We start from the raw sequence: 18,223 nt of genomic DNA on the forward strand, positions 1-18,223 counted from the left end.
CAAAATTTCAGCAGAACATTAGATTTTTATTATTACTATATTATTTTTTTTAAAAGGGGACCTGACAATGACAATTGATGTAAATGGTGAGGAGAGGAGGAAGTCACGTATACGTGAAAAGCTGTGACTGAAAACAAGTCGTTTACCCTGAACAGGAAAACTCATTACTTTTATAAATACTAGTTTGGATGCAATGTTACTGGTTTCATTGGTTTTGACAGAAATGGAAACGCAAGAGTAGATGTCCTAGGTAATTAAATTTGTCCATCAGAGATCTTCTGGAAAATCAAAAAAAAAAAGGTGAAAAGGTGGCTGAGATCAAGAAGATCTTTACCACAAGCATCTAGAACTTACTGCTATAATGAATTATTTCTCCTTGCAGGGTAAATTAAAATATAAGACTTTTTTTCTTACCTGTCCAACCACGCAAGCAAGGCTTTAGCAGCACCAATAAGCTCTACCACGGAAGTAAGGAATTCATTGGGGGGTTTTCGTGAGGTATTCCCATCATAAGTTGAACTTTTCCTACGGCTGCAGATGTAGTTTTGCAGATTATTGGATGACGCTCGCAGCTTGAGAACCAAGTTCTTCATGTTGTCTGTTTCAAGGCCATAGTTCTGCAAGAAATATTATGAAGTCCAATAAATCTCCCTATCAAGATCCTCCTGTTTATTATACCTCACGTAGGAGGATCTCGATAGGGAAATTTATTGGACTTAGACCTTTCAATATGTCTGAGTTTGGAATTTATTATACCTCACATTCCAAACTCAGACATATTGGAAGGTCTAAGGGTTTACCCTTTAAGTGGGGTGGGGGGGGCAAAATGGCAAGTTGAGATGTTTAGAAGTAATCTCATCAAGCATAATGTAGTTTGCTCAAACATGTAGTTTGAGTAACGGAGCTGCGTTGTTTTTGTTAAGAGGGAGAAAAAACATTTTCCTTTTAAAAAAAAATAATGTGATACATAAACAGTGAAGGAACATTTCATTCACAACTAGGGATAGTTTAAGCTGGCATGAGATAAAAACATCTACAGGAAGCAAATGTAACTTCACAGTTAAAAGATGGAATAAATATTTCAATCATAAGTTTCCAGTAATGATGTTTCTTGATTATAACAGTGCAATTATTTACAAGTTTGAGGACTGTATTAACACTATGCTTAGTAATTGAATCCACATCATATTTTTCATTCAACACCATTCAGAAATTTTGAAACATAACAAATCTGCAAGTCCTGCCTATAACTTCAACTTTACAGATTCAAATACAACCACACCACGCTCTGTAAGATTCAAATACAACTGTTTGAAGCAAAACATTGATTGTCTCATTCCAAACATGTCAGAAATACTACACTATTCCGAAGGCAATTCACTCAATTTTATAACAAAGATCTTTTTCTTCTTGCTGTCAGTGTGCAGATGCATGAGTAACAAGCAATACTGGTTACCTTTTTGCTTTTGAGTTATCCTACAAAGGTGGGCATCTTCTGTGGGTATCTTCTGAAAGTTATGCCCCGCACAATGCTCAGGTCTATTAGACTAGATTCCTTCTTCCTTTCCCTCAGAAAAACTAAAGAAACTAAAGCAAACCTTAATTTCATTCAACTCCAACTTCTAGGAGTTCCCAACTTCTCCATTTAGGATTACATCACCACCCAGCCTGGTGGGAAGCTCAGAATGCCTCAGTCCAACCTCCTGCTCCCAAGAGGCTCAGCTGTGAGCTCAGACCAGGTTGCTATGGGCTTCATCCGTATAGGCTTAAAAATTTCAAAGATCTAAAACTGCACAGACCTCCTGGGCAACCTGATCCATGGCCTGATTCTCCTCGGAGTGAGAATCTATTTCCTTAAACCAGCTTCAATCTCATTTCAACTTTTTAAATTTTAGATTAGGAAAGCTGAAAGAGATGAAACACAATCTTTGCTCAAAAATAGGCCAGTGGAAGGAGAAGTTTCAGCTACACAGCTGCCTTTAAAATACCTACCACCTCCTATGGATAATATCGCAATGAAAGCTATTTACACGTTCCTCTCCTTCCCGTGAGGCCTCTTGGCAAGGAAGCATCGTGAAAGTACAGCCAGGAGTAGGGGTCGAGAGGATATATCCAACAAAACAAAGACAATAACAACAAAAATGTTGTTGCAACAGCAAAGGATATCCTTAAATTTTACAGGATCACAGAGAGGGAAAGATTCAGATTAATAAACAATGTTAAAGTACTTGCATACTGTCATTTGTAAACTTTTAACGAAATATACAAGACCATCCATTACATGCATTTCTTGCAACCCGTTTCCCCAACAGTCTTTCATAAGCACATCACACCCAAGACATCCAATCACTGCACTAAACTTTCCTATATCTCCCAGAGACCCTACCTGTGGAGAGCACCTGAGATACCTGAACCACCAATTCATGCTCTAGGAAAAGTCATGACTAAAAATTGTGTCTATATAGAACAACAGAGCATTAAAGCTCATCAGTAGAGGGAACTGAATTCTCCAACTTCAGATCAGTCCGAGGAATTAACTTCTTAAGAACAAAGGGTCATCACAACCCAAACCACCTTTGCTCCAAAGGCTTGATGCTGTCCAGACCTGTTTTCTCTAATGCACGGAAAACATTTTGCTCCTTCACCAGGTATAACTTTGCCATAGTATACATATTTCTTTTCACTGAAAGAGTGGGAAAACAAACAGTATTAACAGAATCTGTGTACTCTGGCTGTAATTCTATCCCAGTTTACACTATCTTGACCACCCTACACATAATCACCTATTTCTGCTCCTTTGCTTGCACTGCCACTCTTGCTTGTCAAATCTGTTGGAGTGTTGGTCTGAGGAACCAAACCATTTAAAAAATAATCCCTTTTTTATTGTATGGTGTTCTCAGCTGGTTTAGTTCCCTGAGGTAACTCACCTCAGGGTCATTTGAGTGCAAGCACAAAGGATCACTAACCAGAGTATGGAGGTGGGGAGAGTAGCACCTGACTTAAATTAATTTAAATTGTCACAGAGCTGGAGCCTCAGTTCAGGACAGATAGGAATGCTGATAGTGTGGCAGCACACCAAAAAGCCTATGAGCCCTCAAAGTGACACACACTTGTAGTGCAAAAACTCAGCAGGCTTTTCTGAAGAATTCTACAGAACTGACTGAGGATATAATATCTAACAGATTATAACTTAAGCAACCAAAAAGTTTTAGATGTTGCTCGTGAACCACAGAACACGTTACATTCTCTTATCGCTCCAGTATGAAAATATCAAAGTTACTTTCATCAAAACAGTGGCTGAAGCCAGCGGTCAAGAACACCTCATGTCAAACATTCCCAGCTCATTACTCATTAACTTGGGCAGCCCCACATGGGACTATAGCAAGAGCGAGCGTGCACGTGTGCGTGAGAGGGCATGCGCACAAAAGTGCACTCTTTCCAAACTCCATTACACTTAATGAGAAATAGTACACTGACCAAATAATTGCTCAAGGTCAGGCTGCTGAAATAAAAGAAAAAATAAAGTGTGGTTAACCGAAGTCAAAAGAGCACAGGAGTCGTGTCCCAGCTTGACTTGGGCTGATCTAGAGCTCGGCTATTGCCAAGGGGCACTATCACCTTCCCTTTCACAGCCATCCTCACATGCTACAGTGTGAACAGCTGGCTCTGCTGGCTGATCCAACTGAAACCTAGCTCTGTGAAATGAATAAAAACGGACTGAACGCCTGTTCAACAGCAGATTCAACTCACTGTATGCCTACATAAACACTGGACTTAACCCAAGGTCCTGTCACAGCCACCATTCTTGCTCTCTCCCTTTTAGCAAAAATGTTTCCTAAAGAAACCTCCGGAGCCCCATTCTTCCTAATAAAAATTGAAGTTGAGACCTCTAGAAAATTGTAATCTTTTCAGGTGATACATAGGTGTGGTGCTTTCGATAAGAAATAACCACGTGAGTCTTCAGGTATGTAAGCTATTCAGCTTAGGATTCAAAGGGCAATTGTACTTTCCAGGTCAATTTTGCAACACCTTTTACAAGAATGACAGCAGTAAGATCTCTATAAAAATGCTATCCTGGAGTTACTTGTTACAATGACCTTGTTGTACAAGGTTATATTTTGCTGCACTACTAATGTACTAGCACAATATTACTACTAGTGAATATATATATATATTCACTATATATATATATATATATATATATATATATATATATATATATATATTCTATATATATATATATATTCTATATATAATTGCTTAAAACTAATCTCTTCATTCTAACCTCAGGAAAAGTCAGATGCTTTTTGTTTCCAAACTCTATCATCATACAGCGTAGTTAAAAATTCAGAAATCTAACCCAAAGAATACATTAGAAGTGAATCTGTTCTCATAATTTCCTGTTAATGCCTGCATTGTTTTCTATTTATTAAGCCCAAACAGGCAAGTCTACTCATCAGGGAATGATGAGTAAGCACTCAGTTTCATCACCATTCTGTATGGTTTTGGTCCTACATATATGACTGGGAAAGCTTATTCTCTGGATCCTTGCCCCTGCTGTTGTGATTTTGCATGAGTTTAAAAAGCACATTTATGTATGTTTGTTTCCCTTTCCCCAAACACTTCAGTCAACTAAGAAATATCTTCCTCCTATCCCTTTTCACACCCAAGCAAATACTGTCATCCAGAAAAGATGGAGGTACTCAAGTTGATGTGTTTGTGGTTTTGTTTGTTTATTCCGCCCACTCACCCCCTCCAGGGAATTCAGTTTCTTTTATATGTCCTCTAAATTACCTAAATAAGATTCTTCTGAACAGGTGTTGGAGACACTATTGCATCAGCTCAAAAGCAACAGAAATGCGTGTTCACAAGAAACCTTCACCTTTTATCCCTGACTATGCTCGTTCCTCTATGCTCGTTCCTGCCTCTTCAGTTGCTGCTTTGTTGCATATGTTGCTGCTAAGGTAAGATCAGGAAACACTGCCTAACAACCAAAACAAGTGAGAAAGATTCAATTTTTTTTTATTTTTATTTTTTTGCTATATTGATTCCAGAGTTTGTTTACCGCAGCAGTAAACATAATAACTTGCAGACATTTTCAGTTTGACAGCATAGAATTCATGCATAAGAGGACCCTATCTCTACAAAAATCTAAGAAAAAGTATATTTGGTGTCCTTTCTCAAGGAACGTATTACCTTCACATTGTATTTTTTCTCCATTAGCCTTAGAAGGCTGGAAAGTTCTGTGAAGTGAATGCTTGAAAAGAATTACCACAAGAAAAATTCTCCAGAAGACAACTACTTAACTGCCTCTGGAGACTCGAGTGTTCTTGCAGTGTGAGGGAACCAAAGCATCAATCTGAAGGAAGGTCAACTGGAAACCTGCCAAGGCAAAACTAGACAAAGGGGTAAATTCTACTCCAGAACTGCAGGACTGGGGAACCTCGAAACAACACAGAACTTCTACCTATTGCCAAGAACAACAACTTGCAAAGCATGACCTCAGGCCAGCCCAGTCAATGCCACATATCCACAGTATGAGTTAAAAGCACAGTGGAAAAGACACAAAAGGCAGGTTCTTCTTAATGCCTTTGCTTCTTAATTCAAGTTCCCAAAAATTAGGGAAACGTCACCACAGGTATGCAGACAAAAGAAAGCACTAGGTCGTAGCAGTACCTCAACCCATTTTCAAAGAACTAATACAGGTGGAATAGAGAAATTTCTGTTCTCTCACTCAGAAAGAAAACAGACCAACACAGAAAACTGGCTGTCACCAGAATTCAAGACCCACCGTGCTCTTGGAAACAAAAATCAACACTGGACTTTCCACTACTATCTGAAAAACTTAAGGGAAGGGGCACACAGAAGGTGAGAAAGAGCATAGCTAAAACATAGGAATTCTTCCTCCACTGCTTAAAAGGGAACAAGGACACTTCGGCTACGCTATGTGAACTCTGTCTAATGCATTAACTTGAACTGCATTTCACAAAGGATTTCCAGAAACGACTCTGAGGTCAAAACTTTTGTCTACAAAGGAAATTAGAAGGAAATTGTAGGAGATAAAACACAGCTTTAGGTTCTGGCGGTCATCCAGCTTTGTTCATTTTATTCTAATATTTTAAGAAGTAAGGAAAAAAAGTGCTGTCAGGGGCTGCCACATCCAGTACTTTAGTCAAGACTGTATATAGTACATGGCACATTTACTAACTCGTCAGACCCCTCACTTGTCCAAGAGATTATCCCCTCCCAACAAATTATCCCCTCCCACATGAACTGGATTTCAGGCTAATTTAGTTCCTCTATTAGATTTTCACCTGCAAGTTAAAAAAGGTGCTATATCAAATACTGAAACAAACAAAAAAAAGTTTGGCAAATATAAGAGCAACTCATTGGGAGCTTTCTTGAAACACTTCCCAAGAGTTTCAGATTATAAGCAGCTATTTTATTAAACACATTTCTTTGAGCCTGGACTACGCAATTTGTTCCTGGTTGTGGAGTACAAACAACCCCGGTAGCACCTCCCTGCAGCCAATAAAGCACGTGCCACACAGTCCGTAAAGACTCTCCATTTTAAGAAGAGTATGCTGCGTGCTGCAAGCCTTGCCTAATGAACAGAAGGCAGGCCAGCACTGGCCAAGGAATCGCAGGGCACCCTCTCCCAGCCCTCTTGGCTGATCTCATAGTGTATAACTCTGGTGCTTGCTCACTGCATTACATCAAACACGTCTCCAAGACCGTGTCCAAAATAAGGTTTTTAAATAAATCCTACACTGATGATGATGCTGCACAGCAAAACAATCTGAAATATATTAATTCTTTTCAGAGTATGTTGCTTTAAAAGCATCTGCACTTTCTGGGTAAAACAGAAGAAGAACTTATGTTCTGAATCCCATGAGTTGAACTCACACTCTGAGTAATCGAAACATTTCTTATTTTAAGAACATCTTTGTTTTGTATGGAGACTGCAAAATTTTTCTCTAAACTCATTTCAGCTGATGTGAGGAGCCATTAACAGCTGTCATTTCACTCCATCCTCTACAACAAATTCACCCTGCTCAGTAGCAATTTTAACCACTGTTCACTAACAGGACCCACACGACCTAAAAACACAACTCAGCCAACACATCTCTTTATAAGTGCAACTGAATCAGCACTGCCTCTTATCAGGAAAATGTAAAAGCGCTATTTACACAAAGTTTGGAGAATTAAACAAATTCTTACAGTTTTCTTTTGCTATGATGTGCCACGAAAAGCAAGTGTAACAGGCATTCTGATTTCGTTAGATTTGTCTCTGATATTCACAAGACAAGTACTTTAAGAAATTGTGTGTGTCTGTTCACCACTTAACTAACCAGTGCACACAGGAGATCCACAGCTTCTAAAACCAGCTCTTGGTGTCCGATCCGTGTGATACCCAAATCTTCAAGATCCTGGTGAGAGATCTGTAACAGCTGTTCACCATTTATCTTCTCCCGTTCAAACTTATGGACATACTGCTGCAGGCAATCATCCAGGCCTAACAAAGCACAAGAGAGAGAAAGAGAGAGTGTGAAGGGGGCGTGATTACACTTCGTGTTTTCCCTTCCCCACCACATTAAAAAAATACAAAAGGCACAAACAGAATTGCAGACAATATGTGGTGCCAAACCATGAAAGAAATGAAAGAAATTTGAAGTGAGACTGAAGACTGGAAGTTGTACCACAGCGGCGCAGCAATGGAGCATGCAGATTTTGTGGATCTTGGTGCCACCTGAGTCAAGGCACAGCCCATTTGCTCTTTGTGGATCGGGATGTGGTAAGAATGTCCCTTTGGTGTCAGCACACGCAAAATTATCAGGAGAAATGCATACAAAGACTCAGTCCTCACAGTTACCCAAAACCCTGAAGAGCAACCACAACAAGAAATAACCAAACAAAACAAGTACAAGGCAAGGAAAGAACTTGCCCAGAACCCTAACAAACAAAAAAGACTAAAACTCCACAGTCCCCCATCCACTTAAATATAGAGAGCTGAATGATGAGAGGAAAATGGAACAATCAAAGGCAAAGCAATCAAAACGATGTTTGGCTCAAGTCACATTACTCCCTTGATTTATGAGCCCCTAGAGCTTCCTGAATCAGCCGTTCTCACCCCCTTGATAAGTTAGCAGCATACATCAGCAAGAAACCTAACTTATTTTTATAGCAACAAAGTATTTTTAAAACATTTTAGAGCATTTTTGTCTGTCACACCAATATACTTGCTTTAAATTATGACTATATGTTCCCATTTTTCTACAGTATCTTTTTCCCTCTTTTGTTGCTTAAACTGATTAGAGAAAGGATTTTTCTCTTTTATTTGCTTTGATTAAACTTTGTGTTAATCCTGTTTTCTTCTGCTCATTTTGTCTGTTCTTAAAGATCTTGTGGGCAGCAGTCTAAGGGAAGACATTTGGATGGGTGTGTTATTTAAAAGATGCAGTGCTCTTGATGTCCTATTCCACTACAGCACATTAGCTAGAGCAGAAGGAACAGATCCAATTAGATTTGCTTTGTAGCAGTAAATCACGTTCACTGAAAATAGTTGACACAAACAAAATTCAGATTACATACTTGGCATCTACTTTGTAGCATCCACAATAGCTATGCTGTTGGACAGTCAGTTTTAAAAATTTGAACTTGTAAGTGTAGAAAGGATGTTTATCCATTATGTTGGCTCACAAGGAAGCCACGGAGATGGACAGGATGTAGCCTGCTGCAAATGAGAAACACCAACAGCCCACTGAACTGCACGGAAACTGAGGACAGGCACTCAGTTCAAGTCGTCAAGCTGCAGTAGCAGCCTGGAAAAGAAGCACTCCCAGCACATGCCAAGAAAACCATCCAGACAAATCACCCGGGGGGGGCTCCAGGACTCACACGATACGTGCTCGCTTCCTAACAGCAGCCCGAGCTGTCACTGCTGCCTTGCAGTGCCTGCTCACAGGAGATCTGCAGATTACGAGCTCTCAGAGGCACAGGCTTACTTCGCACGCATCACCTGCCTTTGTAACTCTCACCAAGAAATTAATAAGGACAGACAGCCTGGCACTTAAGTCACCCCTTTATAACATGACTCGTGCAAGCTAAATTTTTATTGCAACACATCAAAATCTGGCTGGACAAGCTTGACTCTTCCACGTGCAGAGCTACTGGTGTGTACAGCTTGATTTTTAAAGCATAATTATGAATGTGAAATCCCACATGCGAGATGAGCAGTCTCCCAGGGCTACAGTTGTTTGGGGCGCACTCTTTTTTCTTCCCATCTGTCTTGGCAAGGCCTCATAAATTTTGAAAATTGAGCCCAGTGTTCTGTTTCCCACAGGCACCAATTTCTCCCTTAGGCTATACAAACTCTTTTCCCAGGAAAAATAATAAAACGATCTGGCCTTCATTGTTTAACAATTTATTTTTTTAAAACAAATTCTCAACCGAGGCTGACATACAGAGCACATATTTGGCATTCCCAATTTTTAATGCTGTCTTGCAGACCTCTGCTTCCCATCGCTTGCCATTGAAAGTCTCCATTACTTATTGCACAAACACCTAAAACGAAACACTGTTTAGTATGCAATATTTTGGTATTTTTCAAGTTTCTTGGACACGTCGAAGCTTTTGCCTGCTATCCTTTGTGTGTTGACTCAACTTTCTGGACCCTCATTCTGTGCTAAAACACGAGACTTGTATTTGTATATATCCCCCAAAAACTACAACTGCGGTTTTCAGCTTGCCTGTGGTTTTTTGTTTTGTCTTTCTTTTAATTCATGCTTGTCTGTTCTTGAAGATCTATTACATCTTGAACGGCTACTTCTAAAATACATTTTTCATAGGTGTACTTAATACTTCTCTGATCACACAATAGGACTATTTTGTAAAGTAAAATATTACAAAATCATACAAGTGTGAATTCAGAATGGTCAATACAGAGGCCCAGCTGCTCAGACAGAAACATATTTAACTGACCGAACCTATAAAAAGCAGGAAGCGAAGACAAACCCACACACTTATGGCAAGCATTCACTAATGGTTTAAGAAGATCTTACTAATATTAGTGTTACTACTTCTTCTAAGAAACATATGGAAAAGTCTTAAATATTTTAATTGAGATTGGAACCACATTTATAGCATACTGTTTAATTTTCTGTCATATGAATATAATGTTTAAATATCGCATGCAAACAAAAAAAAAAAAAATGCTATTTCCCCAAGAGGGAAAGGAGAAAGGAGCAAAAGTGACTCATAAATCAGTTCCATAAAATAAGCTAAGTAATATTTAAGTAAAGTTTAAAAGTCAGCATTGAAATGTCATTGGGAATCTAAATGTACTGCTCATTGTTCCCTTCTTCCAGACTTATTTTTTTTCCATTATTTTCATTGTGAACTTCAGCACGTCATTTAGACTTCGTATTACCCATTAGTGAAATCTAAGTTTCTCAAAAATATCTAGATGAATTATAAGCAACAGAAGCAGCCTACATTACTTAGAAATACACTTTCCTCGTTGCCAGGTTTTTTTCAATAGGTATCTCATAACTGACAGGGACACCCAAGTTGCACAGGAAATTTCTACCTTCTTATATGTACAGAACTTACTGTTTGCTCATAGGCTATACAGACAAGGCAAACAAAAACCTGCTGTAAGTCAAGCTGCCTCACTTTGTAATAATCCAGGGCATATTCTGAAATATGTTATCAATAAGGTGGCTGAGAAATAAATTCAGCTAGTTTAGCAGTGTAAATTCAGTGCAACATTAGCAGGCTCGAGCAGAAAAAAAAGGTTTTAGTATTTCTGCAAAAATACAATTAAGACTGACACTGGAAAGACATCTACATTCTCCTTTAGACATCAGCAGGGCTTTTGAATGGATAAACTATTTTATGCTCTACATATGTTTAAAAAGCATGTCTCATTTTATGCTCTACATATGTTTAAAAAGCATATCTCAACTACACGCGTGAGATCTTTCTATCATTTGATGCACATAAATGAACACCATGCATGAAAGATAGCATCCTTCCTATTTAAGAAGGGATGATAGAGAATGTTAGAGAATAAGGGCAGACAGGCATAGAAATACCAGTTGCAATGGTACCCACGTTTTACCACAACAGTAGTGGTGATTTTGACTCAAAAGGGGAAAAAAAAAAGTACAATACAATGGTATTTGTATCTTGAAAACCCTTTGAGGAAGAAGACTCTAATTTGCACAAAACTCCCTCACAAATTTTGGCAGGTGTAGAGATGTGCAATAGATCCTAAGAACTGTCTAGACTTTTCTGTCTAAAATAGCCTTCTCCCACCACGCAAAGCATCCCAGAAGATATTCAATACCTTGCATTCATGCAAAAACATTAGAACACGACTTACACTTACAGATTTGCACCGATAGCAATCTCAGTCTGTTTCTAAGATTAAGAAAGTTATTTTGAATAAGAATTGAGGGGAAAAAATAACCTTTAGGAGGATAAAAAGGGGAGCTTGGGTCCAAGCCATAACTATCAGTTTACTATTCAGAGAGAATTAACATTTCTACTGTTGATAAAAATCAGCCATTCAGCAGTGACATATCTGATTACCAAAATCCTAGAGACACTACTAGTACAGTCATTGAGTAGTTTCATGCTTTTTACTCAACTTCTGTGCTGAACATCAGCAACAAATTTACCTACAATGAATCAATAAAACCAGTTAACAAATGTATTATGGCCACAGGCCAAAAAAACAGCTGACCCTCCTTATCTCTTCTTTCTTCCCTCCATCCCACTCTCTTACTTTCCTCTCTTGTAAGACTACAGAGAGCTGATATGCTCGAACATGACTTGGGGGAGAGGAGGTGATGACAGACTCGGCAAGGGGACGCATAAGGAGGGGAAAGAGAAGGGAAGTAAAACCTGGAAGGTGACTGTGACCATTTGCTCTAAGTTCATGAACTTGAATAGATTCTCAGGGTAACTCATAAAATGTGAAAGCTGACATAAGGGAGCTGGCAGAACACAAACCACTTGAACAGAAGAAAGACAAGACCTTCCCCTCCACACAGCACCACAATGCCAATCATCACTCACCACCTGAAGGAAATACAGCCTCATTACTGTGCATACATACTCAAACTCTTGTTTGCTGTGTGACTCTTTACCAAATTGACAGCAGATGATGTCCCAGCATAGCTGTAGGGTTCAGCTATGCCCTTCAGCCCTTTGATGGGCTCCCAAGGACCTTGGATAGCAGCCTAGGTGGGACTGCCAAGATCTTTTTTGCCCCATCACCTTAAATAAAGATAAAAACAATTGTTGTAAGAAACTGACCTTTCCCACTAAGAAAGTCACTCTTAGTCTAGTTCCTCCCTTTGGGGTCTCCTAACTTTAATTTATTTAAGTTAATTAAATTAACTGCTAACTTTAATCTCAAAAGACTCCTTGCACACACCAATCCATGCTCTCTAGCTTTGAAAGGCTATCAATTCTATGAGAATCTTTGTTGTACCCCATGAAATATGCCATTATATCATCATTTATATTCCACTCCCTTTTATTATTTACTGTGACAGCTTCCTTCCTTCATTTCCTTCACCTATTTCCATGACTGGAATTAAAGAAAAAGTAGAAGGGAAATCAAGTCAGCAAATGAACATTAGAAAGAGGAAAGAATCGATTCATCATGAGAAGGTCAACCAGCACCTGAGAAGACAGATAAAATTAAGGAAAAAAGAGTCTGCAGGACAACTGTGAAAAGCTAATGTAGCTCAGGGAAACAGGTACAGAGTAAAGAGGAACAAACTGAACAGAAAGTTCCAGGAGAAAGAAAACAGACTTAACACACAGTTTTCTTTAATATTAACATTTGTTCAATATAGTGGGAACACTGTTTCACTGTAACACTGTGGATGCCATTTTCCTCTGCAGACAAACAGAGCCAGTGGTAACTTTAACAAGGAGTTCAAGGTGCTTTAAAACAATTATAAAAGATAAACCTAGAGCAGGCAACGGAAACCTAATTTGATAATAAATTGAGCCCTAGGTAAGACCTGACTTTCTAGGATCCATATCCCTGGATTGTTTCTCAGCTAACATGAATGTTTTAGCATTTATCTTTCCACAGGTTTACAAAACAAAAGTCTAGGTATCATTTGGTGTGAGCCATTTATAGAGTACAGAGCTCAAACACCTCAATTTACCAAGGAAAAAAAAAAAAAAAGGCCTTCATGAGAGATTTGAAATACTGTCTAGGGTACAAAGGTAAAAGAACCTCTACTTCCAATTTTTAATCCAAATAGCTTCACAACCACTCATAGCACCATCACTGTCAAAAGTAAAAATGACTTAGGAAAAGAAGCAACACCAAAACTGAAGAGCAAGAACAGCTTATTACCAGCACCCTGTCTCCTGCATAAAATAGCTCATCTATAAAGCAAATTATCTTTATGTAGTCAATTGGAAGTACCTCTTCCACATTTCTGTTTAACCACCTGCATCCTAACCAAGCAGGTAGGCCCACTGCCTCACCAGGAGTCAGGCCTAGTTTTGCTGGGGACAGACATTGCCTAGAGCAGCGAGAATGGTTCAAAAGCTTCCTGCCCCTTCCCTCCCATTAAGCAGGGATGAAACCAGATGAATTGCTGGCCTCTCCCCACCAGCAGGGATGCAAAGGGCAACGCTATCATGAAGGTCACACCAGGACAGAGGAAAGGGCAAAGCCTTCAGCTTTGATAATGAATGCCTTACTGTCCCCTCTACAATCCCCTATCACTGACAGTTGCACTGAAGGACTTCTGCAACATGTTCCTATTGTCAATATTTCCAACTAACATATTTGGCATGTAGAAACAGACTGCTTATACATGTGTTCATAATATCTCGAAATAAATCCATTCATTAGATTTCAATACATCCATAAATCCCTGGGTGTCTCTTGAATCCAAAACTGAAAGCTCCGCCTTGTAATAGAAGAATTCGTGGTTAAATTTGGGTTGTAAACCATCCTGATCAGGACTGTAGAAACTGTTTTTAACCTTCAGTTACTCCAGTAAAGATTATAATATCAGAAAACATAGTAGAAGGCCTATCAATATTATTTTCAGTCCCCTCTACAAAGTCAGCAACTGAGACCATCCCAGCAGTCCGCATTGTCATGCTCCAGACTGTACACTGAAGCACAACAATATGCTTCCACACTGCACTGTGTATAAACATATAGGAAGAATGAAAATTGCTTTTGTCCACACACCTGCTGAACCCTTCAAAGTACTCTATCAAGTTTACAAAGCAAAAAAAAAAAAAAAAAAAAAAAGGAAGAAAGAAGTGTAACCTACTTAGAATTCCTTCACAAAACATTTTCGGAAAATTAAGCAGACATAGGTAAGAGCAGTCTTTAGAGAAGAAAAAATAGTAGGGAACAGATGGATACGATAAATATGATAAAAGGCTATAAAAAAAACACAAGTGGCAGAGTAATACAAAAGGAGACCTGACTGTACATTGTCTTTTCCAGTACAGGAGCTAGGGAGAGCAAACGAAGCCAGCATGTAACAGGCCCAAACAAGCCATGAAGAGTGATTCTTCATACAGCAGCATGCAGTGAATGATCAAAATCCACATGGGTTCAGGGGAAGGTGAACAGGTACATGACAAAAAATGCCACAGAAATCACGTCTGACTCTGAAAGACAGAGATGGTTGAAGGCTGGAGGGAGACTACTGAGGGGAACACACACTACATTTTTCCTACAATCTTCCTAAATACATCCCTTTCTGACAAAGGCACAAGATGGGATACTGAGCTAGACAGAACAGGACTTCTACAGCTGTGCTACGTGTAGCACCAAATGTAAATGGCAGCTTGCTTTTAATTACTTCTACCCAAAGGCTTAAGAAAATTGTTATGTCTTCACTATTCAAAGCCACTACTCACATTAGTATTTACAGTAACAGTGGCATAAGATTTTCCCCAAAGTGCAAAAACTCTCAAAAACAGAGAAGCAGAAGAATAAAAAAAAAAAAAAAAAAAAAGGAAATGTAAGGTCTAAATGCATAATACTGAATTGCGATATCAACTTAACCCAAAGGTATATGCAAAGCTTTTACACTTTTTTGTTTGTTTTTTTTTTTTAAGAAAAGAAACCCAAGTAATACTAGGACAAAGACCACAGAGAATCTTGGGGGTTGTAATACAGCTTGAGACATTAACAGTGAGGGGGGAATTGCAGGAGTGAGTTTAGAAATTGTTGAAAATGAGTGAACTTGCACCAGGACTGCAAAAATCTATTTCACCTGCGTGGATGGTACCAAACAATAAACTGAGGTAAAAGCAATTCTGTAGTAAAAGAGCACTCTGAAAGCGGTCTTTACTTGCAAAGGTATCTCAGCTAAAACTCAAAGCTGAGTTTTTTTTTTCTTTTTAATGGCTTTTCTTCAGTGAACTCATTAAAAAACTGAGGTGAGGGGAGAGAGTTATTTCTACTATTTTCCTTTGGGGTCTTCTTATTACGACATAGTTTTAAGGATTCAAATTAAAGACAAAATTAAAATGGAACACTACAGAAATTGAACAGTGAATTGTGCTGGCACGCCATGTTTTTTAGAAAAAAATTAAAATCCAGACATCCAGGCATAGCATGATGAAATACAGGTTTAACCAGAAAAAAAAAATCTCTTTATAAAAGAGATAAAAGCGTGAAGACATAAGCCAATCATGTCATACTTTAATACACTGAAAAATAAATCACTATGCCACAACCACAGACAGAGAAAAATTACAGGCTTTTTCAATTTGGCAGGCTATTCCCTCTAGACATGAAGTAGACAATACCAAGAAAAAAAATCGTTTGCACTATATTCCCACCCATTTGAATCCAGATGGGTCAGAATACACAGTCATGTTTTCCACCAGCAGAGCTCAACTGGATGTCTGCATGCAGCTGTGGGTCCCTGTTGTACGTACTAGGCTCCAGCCTGGACAGGCTTTACTGGATCACGCTAGCTAATCTCTGTGACTTCTTTGAGATAACACAACTGACTTCTCCTCTGAAATTTTGACTCAACTGAAAGAAAGAAGAGATAGGAGAACCTCTTGTTATGGACTCAGCCCTAGGCAGCAGTGCAACAGCAAATGCTCATCTGAGCATCAATCTGAAGGCAAGCTGAGGGAGCTGGGGTTGTTCAGCCTGAAGAAGAGAAGGCTCTAGTCAGACCTTACAGCAACCTTCCAGTGTCTAATGGGGGCCTACAGGAAAGCTGGGGAGGGACTCTTTGTCAGGGAGACAAAAGAGCATAGGTTTACATTAGATATAAGGAGATAATTCTTCACTCAGAGGGTGGCAAGGCCCTGGCACGGGCTACCCAGAGAAGCTGTGGATGCCCCATCCCTGGAGGTGCTCAAGGCCAGGCTGGATGGGGCTTTGGGCAACCTGGTCTGGTGGGAGATGTCCCTGCCCATGGCCAGGGTGCTGGAGTTCGATGGTCTTTAAGGTCCCTTCCAACCAAAACCTTTCCACGACTCTACCTTGAGGAAACAGATTTCCAGGAAGGAAGAATGGGAACCACAACCAAGGGCTCACATTCAGACCTCAAACAGCTGGCAGCATCTCAGCTCTAACTCTTCATTAATCCCAACTACCACCAGAAGAGGACTGTTGACCGGAAAGTGTTGGATGAAGAATGAACAAAGAAGAGAAAATATTATGTACATACACCATTTTTTCCTGCTCATTTCAGTATATATTTTCCGCCTGCATCAAGGCTTCATGTCTGCAAAGTTTCGTGTGATGAAGTAGCTTCACACAATACATCTCATGCTTTGGTTTTCTTTTTTAAGAATCAACTACATCACTTTCTGACCAGCTACATTTGGCAAAAGCAATCTTTCTGTGCTATAACAGATTTTGTTTGGCAAACCACATAAATCAGATGAAAGCAGAGCATATCCATATGTTCTCTGCAGATAGACCTGGCACTCTAAATTTCAACAAAATATGCTGTGAAAGCCAACATTCAGCAAATGCATGCAAAACACATTAAAATGGAGACCATACCTGCCCTGGACAGACAAACCCAAATAGTTTCCTAGCCAACACCACAAGATGTCTTCAGGGACACTGCTGACAACATTCTTCCTGACTTCACAGTAAAAACAATATCCTACTTGTGGCAAGATGCAACTCACATTTGTTCCTTGGGTATAATACATTACAGCATGAGTAAGACAACACAAATCAAATAAAATAGCAGTATACTGTAGCTGTAACAAGGCACTTCTAGAGCTTTTACTTAATCAACATTTATTGCTCAAGTAGCAACTAATAACTACTATAAGCTCCAGACTGAAACATGATTTGCCCAATATAGCAATACATGCAAACATGTGCCTATTTGTTTGTTGGTTGCATTTAAAATAGCTGCAATTAAATGGGTTTAGAATGGCTCTCCACTGAAATAGAAGCAGTCCCAACAAGTACAACCAAATTTTGTTGCTTCTTCCCATCAAAGTTTTAGTGTTATATCTAGCATTCAACTTATCCTCACAGAAAAATGATTTTAAACCCACAGAGCTTAAATATGATGGCTCGGCATACTGTACTACACTACTGCAATTGCAGAAAAATTCATACATAATTGTTACTAAAAACAAACATTCTCATACAATTTCAGTTGAACTCCTCTGACAGCAATCATGTCCAGTGAACGTGCCTTCATGTTTGTTACAACCTAATAAAAACATTTTCCTTGTAAATACATGATTGACAGTGTCTGCAAATATGAAGCTTTTAGTGTGGTAAAGAACAGTCACTCAATGAGGCTTTAAAGTCACGTGCATGCATTAGTGGAGGTAAAAAAGCTGACTCTAAATGGCTGTGCCGAGTGATAGATGCAGCAGGATTTAAGAGATCTAAAAACAGTGTCAGATCCTTCCCACACCCTTGAAAATTCTTTTTTATCCTATTTTGTTGCTTACAACTGATGTCCATGACTAATCTAAAAGTGTCGTTTAAACATGGCATCAGTGAGAGTTACTGACTTTATTTACACCAGTTTAGAATAGTTTCACTAATTCCACTCAAGCTGCGAGTTAGAACTGTTCCATACGAATCAGGATAAATGAATGCATCTTATGAGCTATTGGTGAGGTAAAACATCGTCCTCACCTACTCTATCACAGCTCTGGCAGTGAAATATTCACTGAAGTTAAAGTGTGGGGACTCTGTTCCACCCAA

At 39.1% G+C, this 18,223-nt stretch overlaps 1 protein-coding gene across 2 annotated transcripts in view; it reads right to left on the reverse strand.

Annotated features, from left to right (window-relative positions):
* Positions 1 to 18,223, reverse strand: part of CNKSR3 (CNKSR family member 3) — a 58,099-nt gene that overhangs the window by 19,379 nt on the left and 20,497 nt on the right. Inside the window, exons 2-3 of one of the 2 annotated variants that reach the window (XM_068677141.1) lie at positions 7,353 to 7,516; positions 415 to 617 (exon numbers count right to left, since the gene is read on the reverse strand). In XM_068677141.1, coding sequence (XP_068533242.1) covers positions 415 to 617; positions 7,353 to 7,516 — 367 coding nt within the window. The remainder of the gene's footprint in view (positions 1 to 414; positions 618 to 7,352; positions 7,517 to 18,223) is intronic. The other variant, XM_068677142.1, reaches the window with a different exon arrangement.

This window comes from Anas acuta, chromosome 3 (genome assembly GCF_963932015.1).
Source record: "Anas acuta chromosome 3, bAnaAcu1.1, whole genome shotgun sequence".
NCBI classification, from domain to species: domain Eukaryota; kingdom Metazoa; phylum Chordata; class Aves; order Anseriformes; family Anatidae; genus Anas; species Anas acuta.